We start from the raw sequence: 15,653 nt of genomic DNA, 5'->3' as shown, positions 1-15,653 counted from the left end.
AACCCGGGAGGCGGAGCTTGCAGTGAGCTGAGATCTGGACACTGCACTCCAGACTGGGCGACAGAGCCAGACTCCATCTCAAAAAAAAAAAAAGAAAACAAAATCTGAAGTGGGTCAAGTCAATGTACTCAGTGAGAGCCTTGGTGGAAGCCTGTGAATGCAACGGTCCCGGGGACCTGGGCGAAGCTTCCAGGTCCAGCAGAGAGAGTTAAACGCAGGGCCCCGGCACCTCAGGTGACCCACCGAGGAAGGGAGACCCTCCTGGACGCCCCAGCTTCATCCCATGCTTCTTCCTGATCCGACAGAAAAGCAAATGGCCATGGGGTGAATCCTGTCTTGTCGCTCCTCCTGAAGCCCACCCACGGTGGTTTATGCTGATGGTGAGGCCTCCGGCTGCATCCACGAGGCCTGCCCTACGCCATCCTCTCCCCAGCACCGCCACTCAGGTCTCTTCTGTGCTGCCCTGCTGCCCACGGCAGGCTCAGAGCAGCCGCTTTGCACATATTTATGGAATGAATGAACGAAGGGCAATAATACAGTAATAGTAATAGTAATGTTGACAGAGGCTGATATCCTCTCAATGTCAGTTATGTGCCGGTCCCTGCTGCATGCATTCCATGCATATTAACTCATTTCGTCCTCACCGCAAGCCTGTGAGGCAGGTCCCATCATCATCCTCATTTCACAGCTGGGAAAACTGAGGCCCTGAGGTGTGTGCCATGCTGGCCATTGTGGGATCCTCCTGCAGCTGCTGTAACACGTGACCCCAAAGTGGGCAGCTTAAAACTACAGAGTTTCATTCTCCTTCAGCTCTGGAGGCCGGAAGTCCACAGTCAAAGTGTCTCCAGGGCCGCGCTCTCTCCGAAGGCCCTAGGAGAGGATCCTTCCTGCCTCTCCCAGCTTCTGGGGGCTCCAGGTGTTCCCTGGCTGTGGCCACATCGCTCCAGCTGCTGGCCCCTCGGTGGCACGGTCTCCTCTCCTCACTAGGTCTCGAATCTCCCTCTGCCATTCTCTGCTATTGGATTTATGGCCCACCTTAAATCCAGGATGATCTCATCCAGAAATGTTTAACTTAATTCCCTCTGCGAAGACCCTTCTTCCAAACAAGGCCACGTTCGCATGCTCCAGGAGCATGTGGCTCGGGGGCCACCGCTCAGCCCCTGCTCCCACCCTGAAGCTGTAGGTTGGGGTCCTGCAGGGCTTTGTGCAGGGGCCTGTCCCAGTGGTTAGGGGAGCTGTGCAGAAGCGTGGACCCAGGAGTGGGGGCCTGAGGCTGCTTCAGGGAGACAGCGGCCTGGGGACTCTTGTGGGGAGCCCAGGGCTGAAGGACATAAGGTGTGGGTTGAGAACTGATGATCTCAGCATGAATTGGAGGAGGCAGCACCAGGGGCTCTGGCAAGATGAGCCCAGATCCTTCTGTGGCCCTCGAGGGGCAGATTGAGTGGGCACCGTGCTTAGAGGCCTGGGACGGCATGGCCTGGGCTGGAATCCTGCCCTGCCCCCGTGTGGTTTCCACAAAGTGACTTAACCTCTCTGAGCCTGCATTTCCTCATCGCAAACTGGGTATTACAAGACCTGTTTCCCAGCAGGGGAGCCTCCGGTGCTCTCAGCAGCCCTGGTCCAGCTGAGCCCCAGCCTGCGTAAGCACGGACTCCTTCGGCCAAGAAGCTCAAAGCCACCTCCTCAGTGCTGGGGAGCCACGGAGGGCACTGAGGCTGGAGAGGTGGTGGTCTTCCAGCCTGGTGACCCACAGGAACAGCACTGACTCCACGGGGCACTTCTGAGTCAGGAGAAAAGGCAGCCCACGTGCGGGAGAGCCTGTCTTTTCCTGTTACAGACACAGATTTATTGCTGGGCTCTGCTCGCTCACACGCAAAGACCCAAAATATATTCCTCTGAGTCCGTGAAGATTTCCGCATGGTGGTCAAGGAGCCGGTGCCTGCTGCTGGCCTCCCTGGGAAAACATGCACCCCTGTTTACGTGAGCAACGGGGTCTCTCCCAGGGAAACATCTGGTGAGATTCAGGAAAGGGGTCATGGGACCAGTTCGGCAAACACACATGTGGGATGTTTTAAAGCATGGTGCCCGGACTGACCACAGCCTGTCCCCGGCAGGAAGACACTGGGAGTGACAGCCGTGTCCCCTTCGCCCCCAGCCAGCGCCCTGAGGAGTGCATTCTGCCCCGACTCTGGGCCCTCTAGCTGGAGTCTTTAAGGTTCATGAACCTACTTGGCCAAGAGCCACAGCTGTGGGGGTGGTGAGGCCCCATCTGGCCAGACCATGGGGCTCTGCAAGGGGACAGAGTCAACCCCCCAGATAGCCCCCAACCAGAGGGGACAGAAGATGCTGACCTTAGCCCAGAGACTGACTATGCAGGCGGAAACCTCCCGCTGAACCCAGCCCCAAAGAACTCTGACCTTCCTGGAATCGCTTCTGACATTTTCGTTTCAGAAGGAAGAAGAAAATCACAAACAGAAAGGACAAGCGAGTCCCCGTGGCGGATACACAGTGGGCAGGGATGCCCAGGGTTCCCCACTATAGTCCCCATGGCCCGAGGGCCTAGACCCTCAGTCCGCGCGGTGGCCCTGCGTGCTTCTATCATCCGATCACGGCCACAGACGGGACTCCCTGCAGGGGGAGCGTGGACTCGAAATTGCTAGAAGATTTGAAGGCTTGCACCCCTAAAGATCAGACCTGGGTGGTTTTCGGGTTGCCCTTGGCTTCCTAGGGGTTGAGCTTCCTTCCTCACCTACCGTGGTCCTCACAGGCTGCTCCACACCCTGGAGGGCACCACTCAGTATGGACGTCCAGCCCTCAGTCATGGGGTCGGGGTGCTGGAGGGCTGAAGCCTGAAGGTCAGAGGGCTACTGAGACGGGCCTCCCCAGACAGCACCTCCCACAGCAGGAACCGTGTGTGTGCTCGCACAGCACCAGGCACCTCCTGTATCGGGCAGGAACCGGGGGTAAAAAGCCGGGTCCAGGCACCTCCCAGTCGGGCAGAAACCGGGGGTGTGCTGCACAGCGTCCAGCACCCTGCATCGGCAGAACCACGCGTGTGCCAGCGAGCGTGTCCAGGCACCTCCTGTATCGGGCAGGAACCACGGGTGTGTGCTGTGCATAGCAGTCCAGGCCGCTGGGTGCAGAGGAAAGCCCAGGAGCCTCATCATCGTTGGGGTTTGGGCCCCGAGGCCCTTGAGCACCCACAGAACACCTGGGCAAATCCCCATTTCCCTGTTCACAGCTTCCTCAACTCCCAAAGAGGAGAACACCCAGCCCTGCGGGGAGCCATGCGGCCCCATCAGGAAGGCACAGGCCTCTTCTGACCCTGTCTGTCCACGAGGACGCGGGGCTGCTGTGGTCTAATCCTTCTGCCGTCAGACTTGGGGGCAGACACCAGGACGCTTGGTGGCTGTCCCAAGGGGTTCACATTCTCTGCCATAAATAGGCTTTTGGGGCATGTGATGCCCAGCGCCACATCCCTGGTCAGCCCTTCATGACCAGGCGAGTTTTCAGCAGCCCTGGCATCTGCCTGCCTCTCCCCATTGGCACTAGCTTCCAGTACGGATAGGAGCTGGAACACTGGGTCTGAAGCCAGGCTTATCTGTTTAGCTGATGGATGTGTCCCTAGGACGGGGAACAGCAGTGGCCACAGAGCAGGGGCTCAACGACATCCACCGAGTGAGGGAGAAGGCAGAGGGAAGGTTCCCGTCTTTATAAAGCGCCTACTCTGCGCCAGCCGAGGGCAGCCCCGGCTTTCAGACTCCCACCCGCCTCCTCTCCGACCTTTTGGTAGCTATCGGTTTGTTCACTTCAGTAAATATGGATGAGGGGGCGGGGAAGGCCCAGAGCCCCTTGTCCCAGGCCCACGAACAGTAGACGTGGAGGGATCTCAGCCCGACCTTGACCCTGCAATGCTCACTCCTACCCTCCACCCACACGGCTCCGGAGGGCACGTGGGCAGGACGGGAGATGCTCTCAGTCCCTGGGCAGGGGTCTGCCTGGAGCAGTCATTGTCCGTGCCTGGCATTTCCCACCCCACAGTTACTGCTGAGCACATCCACGCTGCATAGGAAGACCTGGCTCCCCACGGCAGGGACACCGCGATGAAGCATAGTTGAGGGATTGTCTCTGGAGCAAGCACACATCCCCCATTATCCTGACATGGTCTCCAGACTTGAAGTGAGCCGAGGACCCAAGGAACACAGCTCTGTGGATGGATCAGGCGCCATTGCTCTTTCCCGAGCATGGGGCAGGGACTGGGCTGGGGACATCTTTAACCCCAGTCCTCACCACGGGGTCTGGTCCTAGGCCTGCTCAGTGATGTCTTGGTCAAGAAATAAATGATAGCTAAGTCAGCAGAAATAGCGTTTCACATTCTTGCTTCTGTTGAAGGTGATAGATTACCCAGATCCACCCTTTACATAGTAAAGAATACACCACAAGAAAAGAAACAAGAAATTCAATGACCTAAAACAGCAGTCCCCAACCTTTTTGGCACCGGGGAGGACTGGTATCATGGAAGGCAATTTTTCCACAGGACAGTGCTGGGGGTGGGGGATGGTTTCAAGATAAAACTGTTCTACTCCTCAATTTTTTTTTTTTTTTTTTTTAAAGACAGAGTCTCGCTCTGTCACCCAGGTTGGAGTGCAGTGGCATAATGTTCATTCACTGCAACCTTCGATTCCCAGGTTCCAGCAATTCTCCTGCCTCAACCTCCCGAGTAGCTGGGACTACAGGCGAGTGCCACCACACCCAGCTAATTTTTGTATTTTTAGTAGAGATGGGGTTTCACCATGTTGGTTAGGCTGGTCTCGTACTCCTGACCTCAGGTGATCCTCCCACCTCTGCCTCCCAAAGTGGTGGGATTACAGGCGTGAGCCACCCCTCCCGGCCTAAACTGTTCCACCTCTGATCATCAGGCATTAGATTCTCACAAGGAGCACACAATCTAGATCTCTCGCATGTGCTGTTCATAACAGGGTTTGAGCTCCCATGAGAATGTAACGTCGTCACTGCTGATCCGACAGGAGGCGGAGCTCAGGAAGGAATGCTCGCTTGCCCACCACTCACCTCCTGCTGTGGGGTCGGGCTCCTAAAAGGCCACGGACCTATATGGGTGCCCAGCAGAGCAGGAGGAGAGAAAGGGAAGGAAAAGGAGGACTGGAACCCACCCTGAGAAGCTCTGGTCCCTACAGCCATGGCATCTGTGAAGACCTGGGCACCTCAGACTGCGGCTTTGGTTCGAGGTGGCTCTCATCTGTAACGCTGCAAACCTTTCTGGACAAGGTCACCTTTATCCCAGGCTTTGGGAAACCCCACAGATTATAAAAGGTCAATGACTAGCAGACAAACGAACCAAATCCGCCCCCACCAGGACAAGAGACAGCCCCGGGAGAAGAACCAGCTGAAGTGACCGAGATAGAAATCGGCCCACTCAGCTTGGGATTAGCAAAGGATGAGCTGGGTAATAAATCAGCTATGCGTACCTCGTTTAAAGACATAAATCTCAAGATAGAAAAGATCTGCAAAGGACAGGAAACTATTAAAACATGACATAGCTGACTTGGAAAGGAACCAAATAGAACTCCTAGAAATAAAAAAAGATCATAAAAAGAATTACAAACTCAACAGACATGTTGGGAAATGCTCAACCCCTCCAAAGACAAGAAGGCACGTGGGGCTGGTACAGGAAGATGCTGGTGAGGGGCTCCGGCGGGGGCAAGGGGAGCCCTGATTTGCAGCATCTGCCAATTTCCATGGTGTAAATACCCCACCGTGGCCTATTTCAAGGCAGCTACGGGGAACAGCCAGCTTGCGGAATTCCAGAAGGACACGACTCCAGCACACCATGGGCCTGGACACAGATGAGGAGCTCAGAACTGCAGCCAGAATGGCAAAGATTTCACCCCAGCAGCCTGGGATGCCTCCCGGCAGAGCTGTGCAATGATGGTCTTGGGGTCACTTTAAAAACATGAATTTTAAAAAATGTCCAGAATTCTCTCTCCTTCCTTCCTTCCTTCCTTCCTTCCTTCTTTCCTTCCTTCTTTTCTTTTCTTTCCTTCCTTCCTTCCGTCCTTCCTTCTGTCCTTCCTTCCTTCCTTCCTTCCTTCCTTTCTTCCTTCTTTCCTTCCTTTTCCTTCCTTCCTTCCTTCCTTCTTTTCTTTTCTTTCCTTCCTTCCTTCCTTCCTTCCTTCCGTCCTTCCTTCTGTCCTTCCTTCCTTCCTTCCTTCCTTTCTTCCTTCTTTCCTTCCTTCTTTTCTTTTCTTTCCTTCCTTCCTTCCTTCCGTCCTTCCTTCTGTCCTTCCTTCCTTCCTTCCTTCCTTCCTTCCTTCCTTCCTTCCTTCCTTCCTTCCTTCCTTTCTTCCTTTCTTCCTTCTTTCCTTCCTTCTTTTCTTTTCCTTCCTTCCTTCCTTCCTTCCTTCCTTCCTTCCTTCCTTCCTTCTCTCTCTCTCTCTCTCTCTTTCGACAGAGTCTCACTCTGTCACCCAGGCTGAAGTGCAGTGGCATGATCTCGACTCACTGCAACCTCCACCTCCTGGGTTCAAGCAATTCTCTTGCCTCAGCCTCCTGAGTAGCTGGGACTACAGGCACCGGCCACCACACTCGGCTAATTTTTGTATTTTTAATACAGATGGGGTTTCGCCGTGTGGCCAGGCTGGTCTCGAACTCCTGACCTGAGGTAATCCACCCACCTCGGCCTCCCAAAGTGCTGGGATTACAGGTGTGAGCCATGGCGCCCAGCCCAGAATTCACTTTAAAAGAAATATGTTTCCATGAAACTAAGACAAGCCTAAAGAAAATCAGGCAGTGATAAAAGTCATCCAGTCTGTTTTGGGCCTCAGCTGAAGACTGGGGAGGCATAAAATCTTTAGGGACCAAAGAAGTCTGTAGCAGTGGAATCAAGAGCAGAGCAATAGCTTCAGGAGTAGACTAGAGGTTCCTAACATCCCTTTGTGCAAGAGGCCCATTCTTCCTCCCCTGGGGGAGAACGGGGACTGCAAGTTTTAGTGCAAAGAGCCTCTGGGTGAGGTTAGGGGCCAGGTTCAAAGGCCACTCTCAGTTCAGCATGGAATTTCTGCCCCACCTACTCATGGTTCTGGTAGGGGTGGGGAGCTGACAAGTCTCATGTTTGTTGCTTTTATTTGTGCTGAGGAGCTGGGATTAGACCTGAGACTCCTCAAATTCCAGGCCCCCACCCCCGATTCTCAAATCTGTGAGGGCCTCTCCCCAGTCCCTGCCAGTGCCCAGGGCCCTGCGGACAATGAATGCAGCCCCAGGACTGCCTCCCACACCTGCCCACATCCACAAGGCCTCCATGGGAAATGGCAAGAAAAGGCTGCCCCTCCCTGTCCTGAGGCCATGGCAACCCTGCCACCACCCTCCCTGCATATGGAGACCCTTCTCTTCCAAGGGGGACTTGTGCTTCCCCTCTGGCAGGAGCAGGGCCAGGCCCTGGGAGTGGTGAGGAGTGGGGCTGTGCCCCAGGCCTGCGGGTAAGGGGAGTTCACAGCCAACGCCAGCCAGCTCTGTCCCTGTGTGGGCTCGAGGATTAACTCTCTTAACCCTCACCCACCACTCCACAAGAAAGGGCACACGACCACCTCCATTTTACAGATGGGGACGTTGAGACCCAGAGAGGTGAAGCCACCTGCCCAGGGTTGCTCAGCCAGGAAGTGGTTGAGTTGGGTCCACATCCGCATACTGGGCTCTCAGAGGGGTTGGGTGGGGTCTGAACTCGCACTTGGAGCTCAGAGGCCGCGTCTCCACCACCCACGCATCCAGCCCTGGGCTTTGTCTGAAAGCAGCAGCCCTTCTCCCATGGAGTCTGCCCTCACTTGCTTTTCAAAAGCAGCATCCATGAAGATGGGGAACAGATGCTGCTGCGGGGACGGCCCCACCCGCTACGGGGACGCATGCAGAGAACCAGCGGCGAGCCAGCGGGGTGCGGACTTGAGCCCTGGGCAGCGGCATGAAAGCAAACAGCCTTTTATAGGGGTCCAGTGTCCACGGCCTTCTCAGGATCTACCAAAGCCTGGGTCAGGTTCAACATCAGGGCAGTGCAGGCCTCAGCCGCCCCCCAGCACACACAGCCAAGAGTTTAGTGTGTGGCGTTCTCTGCAATGACCCCATGGACATAAATAACGTCCAGCAGGCTTTGAGGCTGGACTTCAAAAAGGCTAATGGGTCTTAGTTGCAAGAAAACAAAAAGGCTAATGGGTCTTAGTTGCAAGAAAACATGTTGGCCACAATCTTCTTTTGTCCTTTTAATGGGAAGCTAGGAACCCTGGAAGCTGACCCCATGGCTGTCAAAGAGGGAGAGAGAGAAGGGGAGGGAGAGGGAAAGAGATGGAGAGAGAGGGAGGGAGAAGGAGAGAGACAGAGAGAGGGAGAGAGGAGAGAAAAAGTGAGAGAGGGGTAGAGAAAAAGTGAAAAAGAGGGAAGTGGGGAGAGAGAGAGAGAGACAGAGAGGGGAAGAAAGAGGAGAGAGAGAAGTGAGAGAAAGGGAATGAGAGAGAGGGAGAGGAGACAGACGGGAGAGAGAGACATAGAGAGGAAAACAGAACTACAGAGAGACAGAGGGAGAGAGAGAGACAGAGATAAGTGAGAGACAGAGAGAGAGGGAGGTAGAGATGAAAAAGAGGTGAGGAGGAGAGAGACAGAAAGAGAGAGAGGGAGACCGAGAGGGAGAGAGAGAAGGAGGGAGAGATGGAGCAAGAGGGAGGGAGAGGAGAGAGACTCCTGAAGCCCTGGTCCCCTGCCTCAGGGCCCTTCTCTGTTCCTGCCTTTTCCTGCCCTGCAGTGCTGTCCTGGGGTCTTTGAGCCCCTCCTGGAAACCCACTTTGAAGGCCACCCTGTGGATCTAAGTGCCCGTGCCTTCTTGACCCACCCCCGGGTCTCTCTTTGGGACTTGGTTCCATCCTCCGCAGGCTCTTGGCTCTCTGGAGCCGGCGCTGGGGTCTGGGTCTGGGGTCACCCCGGGGTACCACACGGTGCTCCAGGGGCTCATGTGGACGCTGGGGGTCTTGCTCTGGGGAGGCCTCTCCTGGCTTCTGCAAAAGATGCTTCCCACACTCCTCACACCTCAGAGCATGGTCTGGGCAGGACCAGAGCCTCGGCCACCCCAGGTGCTGGGTCCCCCAGACCGGCTGAGCCAGAGCCTGCATTTTGACAAGACCCCCAGGGGTTCCTGTGCACATCCTGGGCCCTGCAGTGAGGCAGACCAGGTCAAGGCTGGAGCCTGTCACTCTCCCAGACCATCGGCCTGCCCTGGCCCTCAGTCATGACCCTGCCCCATGCTGCTACCTGGGTGCTCCAGCCTGCCCCGTCCAAGGCAGCCCACTCCAGGATTACCTGCCCAGTGCAGCATCTCAGCTACTGGAGTGGGCTGAATGGTGTCCCCTACAAAGATATGTTCAAGTCCTAACTCCTGGCACCTATCAGTGTGATCTCACTTGGAAACAGGGTCTTTGCAGATGTAACTGAGTTAAGATAAAGTCGTAGGGGTGGGCCCCAAATAGAATGACTGGTGTCCTGACAAGAAGAGGACACACAACAGAGACACACAACAGAGAGGGCCGAGTGACCAAAGAGGCTGAGATTAGAGTGATGCGGCCACCAGCCAAGGAACACCTGGAGACCCAGGAGCTGGGAGAGGCAGGGAGGGTCCTCCCCTGGAGCCTTAGAGGGAGGATGGCCCTGCCGGTACCTTGAGTGTGGGCTTCTCTCCTCCAAAGCTACGACAGCATCCATCTGTGTTGTTGTAAGCCCCCAACCTGTGGCCTTTAGTTATGGCAGGTGCAGGGCATGACACAGCTGTTATCCGATCTCCAAGAACTGGCCCCGTTGTGCACTCAGCCAAGCCCGTCCTTCAGGTCATCATGAGATGTCTCGACACAATGAACCTCCCGACTCAGTGAGGAGGCACGCGTGGGGGGTTGGGGTTGCTCACACCTGTGCAGCACACTTTGCCCAGGAGCGACGCAGTGTGTCACACCCATTGGCACCTTAGGAACAGAGGCCAGGTCACACCTGCACAGCTGGTGACCTCCGTAAGGCTGCCTGTCCTGGCCGCAGCAGATGGTCCCAGAGGTGGCTGGCACTCTCCCCAGGGGACCCTCTTGCTCATCTGTCCTCCTTTCTCTCCCTCCAGGTCCTCTTCTCCCTCTGCCTGCTCATCCAGCCTTCAGTGCAGGGATTCGCAACTGGGGGCGGTTGTGTCCCCCACGTACACTGGCAATGTCGAGGGACATTTCTGGTTTGTTTCACAACTCGGGGAGGGAGGTGCTACTGGCCAGGTAGAGGCCGGGGCTGCTGTTAAATATCACCTGCTTCAAAGCAACCAGTCTTAATTTTGGGGGTGGAGGTCATAGGGCGTGTGAGTATCTGATAGACTCTGTGGATTTTTCTCCCCAGGAAAGCTCACATAAGCCCTGAATTTTGCTTTCAGTTGGGTAAGATTGTGCAACTGGACTCTCTTGGAGGTGATCTTATTTCCCAAATTGCAAACCCTTTGCTCCTTGTCATCTGAGCACCCCTCCGGGAAAGGTTCATTCCCAAGAGTCGCTCATCCCCCTGAAATGAATATGGCAGCAGCTCTGTCTGCTAACCACGCTGGCAGGGGCCCACACACACCTCAGACGCTGCGTGTGCCCAAGCAACCTTTTAATAGACTCTGGCTCTGCCCCTCTCCAGGAGAGCAGGGAAAGCAACAGGCCACCCAAACCATGGCTCCTTCCAACAGCTCTAGGGGCTGGTGCAGCTCAGATGAGAGCTGCAGGGTAACCAGGAGGCCCTCATGAAACAGTTTATGATTTGAGAGGCCCCAGCAGGGATGCGGGAACATCTCAACTTCAGCCCTTTGCAAACCTGAATGGACGCGTCTACCCCACAATCACAGTTTCATCTTAAACACGGCCAGATCAACTGCTGAAAAGTCTCTTGTAGCTCTCGAGCCAAATTACCAATGAAAAGCTGGGGTCGTTTCACTGGTTAAAAACTAGATCATTTTGGTGACAGTAACCAATGTTACTGTCCAAAGTCATGATAGAGAATATAAAACGTTTAAAAAGATACTTATGGGATAGTATTTAACGAGACTTGGAAAGGGTCTTTTCTCGCCCCTCTTGCTGCTTCAGTATGAACAATAATATGTGATACAATATCAGCCAAGCATCTGCCACACGCCAGACTCTGACTTAAGCACTTCACAAAGGTTACTTAGGATAACTCAGTGATGCAAATACTCTTGCTATCTCCATTTTACAAATGGGGAGACTGACGCCTAGCTTTTCCATCAGGGTAAGTGGAAGGTCAGGGATCTGGCAGAAGTCAGGCAGAATTACCAGGCCCCAGAAGTTCCCGTTGAGTGTCAGATCTCAAAGTTGTAGTCAGGAAAGAATGACAGGGGTAAAATCCCCCGGGGAGGGGCCGGGCTTGGTGGCTCACGCCTGTAATCCCAGCACTTTGGGAGGCCGAGGCGGGCAGATCACAAGGTCAGGAGATCGAGACCATCCTGGCTAACAGGGTGAAACCCTGTCTCTGCTAAAAATACAAAAAATTAGCCGGGCGTGGTGGCGGGCGCCTGTAGTCCCAGCTACTCGGGAGGCTGAGGCAGGAGAATGGCGCGAACCCGGGAGGCGGAGCTTGCAGTGAGCCGAGATCACGCCACGGCACTCTAGTTTGGGTGACACAGCGAGACTCTGCCTCAAAAAAAAGAGAAAGAAAGAAAAAGAAATCCCCTGGGGAACAGATGACACAAGAACCACGAAACTCAAAATCCATGCATACACGTGTAACAAACCCGCACGTCGTGCACATGTACCCTAGAGCATAAAGTATAATAATAATAAAAAAAGAAAATCCAGCTCTCTCAGCCTCAGCTCCCAGAGAGTGGCCCCGGCCGCCACTTCCCTGGTCTCTCATGCCCCTGATGGAGCCGATTCCTTCCTCCAGTTATAAGTTGACATGCTGAAACCAACCCTGTATAGTGGCCGCATTGTTCTGAAAGCCACAGGGCTGGAGGGCAGGACCATGAGAAAACCCAGCAGGAATCCACTGCTCACCTCTTCCAAGTGTCTAAGACAAAGGCAGGGAGGGAGAAAGTCTCTGAATCCTTGTCAGGATCAAATCTCGGCTTCCTGATCACCAAAACTTGTAAGCCTCCTTCCTCCCCTGCCCTCGAAACCCCAAAGGGACCCGCCTGGGTGGCCGAACTCACAGTCTCCTGACGGCTTGCCAGACCTCGGGAAGGCGAAAGGAGACCTAGACAGATGCCCCAGGTTAAACAAGACCCTTTGACTCACTAGGCCAAGGTCCGGGCAGGCCCCACGGAGCATGTTCAATTGTTTTTAAGGAAAGCGATATCTACTTGTCACAAAACAGAGACGGTTCCACTCCAGGTTCCCTACTTAACTTGCTTTTTGGTCTAAATACTCCGAGGACATTCTTATCACTGGACCAAAAGCATTTGTGATTTAAAGGCACGGTGGTGCCTGTGGATGGAACAGCAAACCAATGCCAACATTCATTTTCAGCATTCACAGGGGACTCCATGGTTTCTAAGTTAACCGGCTGACTACTTTTTCTGTTTTCGATGTGCTTTAGAGACTTCGCTGATTCTTGGGTCATTCGCACAGTGATGGCTCTGCAGGCTGGGGTCCTTCCCCCAATATTCATGGAAGGAAGGGCTCCTGTGCACAGAGAGGTTAAGATGTCAGCCGGGGAGCACACAGCAGCCAGCAGAGCCGCTGAAGGAAGCACCGCTGTGCCAGGGCTGCTAAAGTCATTCTCTCTGCACATAGCTGCACCCTTGGCACCGCGGCGGCCAGGCAGCCAGGCGCGCGAGGTGGCTCGACCTCTTGTTCTCTCTAGAAATCTTTCTCCTAGGAAGATTCGTAGGTTTGCTAGGGAGCGGGGCTTCAGAGCACAGCGTTACCGAGCCACGGACTTCAGAGCACCAGGGACTCCCAGGGCTCAGCCGGACCCACTCCTCACTCTACGGATAAGAAACTGAGGCCCAGAGAAGGGCCGATGCCATCCAGGAAGACTCCCAGGAGAGCTTTGTCCTCCCTCCCCCTGATCGGGCAAATCTTCCCAGGAAAGCAGCTGACCAGAAGCAGGCAGACCCTCTCCCAGAGCAGATGTGGCCGGAGGAGCAGGTCGGGACCCCCAAGGCTATTCAAAAGCAATTTCTACCCCGCCTTAACAAGAGCGACGTTTTTGTCTGCCCCATCTATCTTCTTTTTTTTTGAAGGTCCCCATCTATCTTCTTTTTTTTTGAAGGTCATGGCTGTGAAGGGCAGACCCTCTCCCAGAGCAGATGTGGCCGGAGGAGCAGGTCGGGACCCCCAAGGCTATTCAAAAGCAATTTCTACCCCGCCTTAACAAGAGTGACGTTTTTGTCTGCCCCATCTATCTTCTTTTTTTTTGAGACAGAGTCTTGCTCTGTCGCCAGGCTGGAGTGCAGTGGTGTGATCTCTGCTCACTGCAACCTCCGCCTCCCAGGTTCAAGCGATTCTCCTGCCTCAGCCTCCCAAGTAGGGGGGCCACAGACTCATGCTACCACGCCCGGCTAATTTTTGTATTTTTGGTAGAGATGGGGTTTCACCATGTTGGCCAGGATGGCCTCGATCTCTTGACTTCGTGATCCACCCGCCTCGGCCTCCCAAAGTACTGGGATTAAGGTGTGAGCCACCACGCCCAGCCCGTCTGCCCCTTCTTTAAGAACAGACTAAAGCTAAAACAAGACACCGGCATCGCACCCTCTGACGATGAAAGCGGCCGCCGCCCGCTGCCCCCACGCAGCCCACCCCCACAAGCCAGCGCGCAGTGAGATAGTTACGTCCTCGTCCCGCTCCAGCTCCAGGCCCGCCTCCAGGAGGTTGCCCTCATACTCCTCCCTGCGGAAGCGCTTGTCATCCTCGTGGTAGTCCATCGGGGGCTCGGCCGAGCCCGTGTCCAGCGGTGCCCCCTTGCCCGGCAGGGGGTGGTCCTGCTTGACGCTGCGAGCCCCAGAGGTGGTGTCACTGTGCTGCACCCTCCTGACCAGGGTCCGGCTGCCTGAGGACCTCTTGTGATGGTACACCAGGATGTAGTCCACCTTGCGCCGGCCGTCTCTGAAGTACAGGCCATACTTGCACTCGGCATCAGGGTCCACGGATAAGGAGTTCAGCAGCTAAGGGTGGAAGCAAAGGCACCCATTCACCATCGAGCTGCTGTTGATGGGCCTTTGGAGCGTGCGCTGCTCCCTTCGTCCACTCATTCAACAAACACTCACTCATTCAACAAACACTCCCTGAGCGCCCTCCACGGGCCAGGCGCTGTCCTAGGGGCTGAGATACACCTGGGAACACAGCAGAAGACCCTGTGTTCAGGGAGCTGACCTTCGAGAAGGAGGTATTCTCTGCTAATCATTCATGAGGTCATGAGGGTGTCAAACCACATATGGTCCCCCAGAAGCCCTCCTGGTCGATGGAACTAGACCAGGCTGGGTGTCAGGAACCTCCCTGGCTGCTTGCAAAAAACTATGGTAGGGGATGGTTAATGGGCACAAAAAAATGAGAAAGAATAAGACCTAGTATTTGAGAGTACAACAGGGGACTATCATCAATAATAATTTAATTGTACATGGACAAGTAACTAAAGGAGCATAACTGGATTGCTTGTAATGCACAGGATAAATGCTTGCGGGGAGAGATACCCAATTTTCCATGAGGCGACTATTACGTATTGCATTACCTGTACCCAAATACCTCCTGTACCCCATAAATCTATACACCCACTATGTACCCACCCAAATTAAAAATTAAATGAACAAACAAAATATCCCCCAACAACAACAAAAGCTATGGCAAAAGCTACCAAGTGAATGAGGGCTCCCTACGTACATGGATGGGGCTGAGGCAGAGCTGAGCCCAGGTTCTGTGCGCGCAAATCTCCATCTCTGATGGCCAGCGCCAGAGGCAGTGCCATTCAAGGTGGTCACAGGGCCACTGACGAGCTGTGTGTCCAGAGGTGAGGCTTTCGCCGTCTTAGTCAGGGCTGTTCCCCAAACGGAGCCTGAGCGGAGGCCAGGGGTGCAAGTGTTTCACTTGGGAGGTGATCTCAGGTGCCAGAGTAGGGTGAAGGGGAGAGAGGCTGACAGGGGTGGGTTAAAGAGCGGCCACTGCTATGTGCAGCTGGGCTCCGTCCTGCTGGGGACCCTCGGAGTGACCTTGAAGGGCACACCCCACAGCCGGTACCCAGAGGGTGAGGAAGTTGGGTGATCATGCACCCACTCTGGCCCTTTCTTGGCTGGGGGTCACTCCTGGGATGTTAACGCCCCTGCACTTGCGCCTTCCCCTCACGTGGCCTTCGGTAGCACCTGCACGGTCGGTCACCTTTGGGTGCAGAGGACAGCGAGCCACTGGTATGGAATGGATGGGCACCGCTGGTGGGTGCCCTGGGGTGACCAAGGGGGCGGGGTTAGGGCTCCTACAGGGCCTGCCCCACCTCAGTTTCCTTATTTGATTGAAGGACTCTAGGGGGCCACAGGGGATCGCAGTGTGGAGCGGTTGGTTTAAAAACCAGATATTCCCACAGTGGCAATGTGACGGACCATGGCAAAAGCCAAGCCTGCATTGCTGGAATTCCCGAGGGGTTTGGCTGGTTATCAA

General features: G+C 55.0%; 1 protein-coding gene across 12 annotated transcripts in view; it reads right to left on the bottom strand.

The window, feature by feature from the left end:
* The window catches only part of ANO1 (anoctamin 1), a 218,213-nt gene that overhangs the window by 87,931 nt on the left and 114,629 nt on the right, over positions 1-15,653 (bottom strand). For 9 of the 12 annotated variants that reach the window (XM_017948165.3, XM_017948164.3, XM_017948166.3 and 6 more), the window contains exon 3: positions 13,841-14,173. In XM_017948165.3, the coding sequence (XP_017803654.1) occupies positions 13,841-14,173 (333 nt within the window). Of the gene's footprint in view, positions 1-13,840; positions 14,174-14,885; positions 15,378-15,653 lie in introns of all 12 variants that reach the window. The other 3 variants (XM_017948169.3, XM_017948170.3, XM_017948171.3) reach the window with 2 other exon arrangements.

This window comes from Papio anubis, chromosome 12 (genome assembly GCF_008728515.1).
Source record: "Papio anubis isolate 15944 chromosome 12, Panubis1.0, whole genome shotgun sequence".
Lineage (NCBI taxonomy): Eukaryota > Metazoa > Chordata > Mammalia > Primates > Cercopithecidae > Papio > Papio anubis.
The sequence above is the reverse complement of the archived record's forward strand: the minus strand, read 5'-3'. Positions and strand labels throughout refer to the sequence as shown.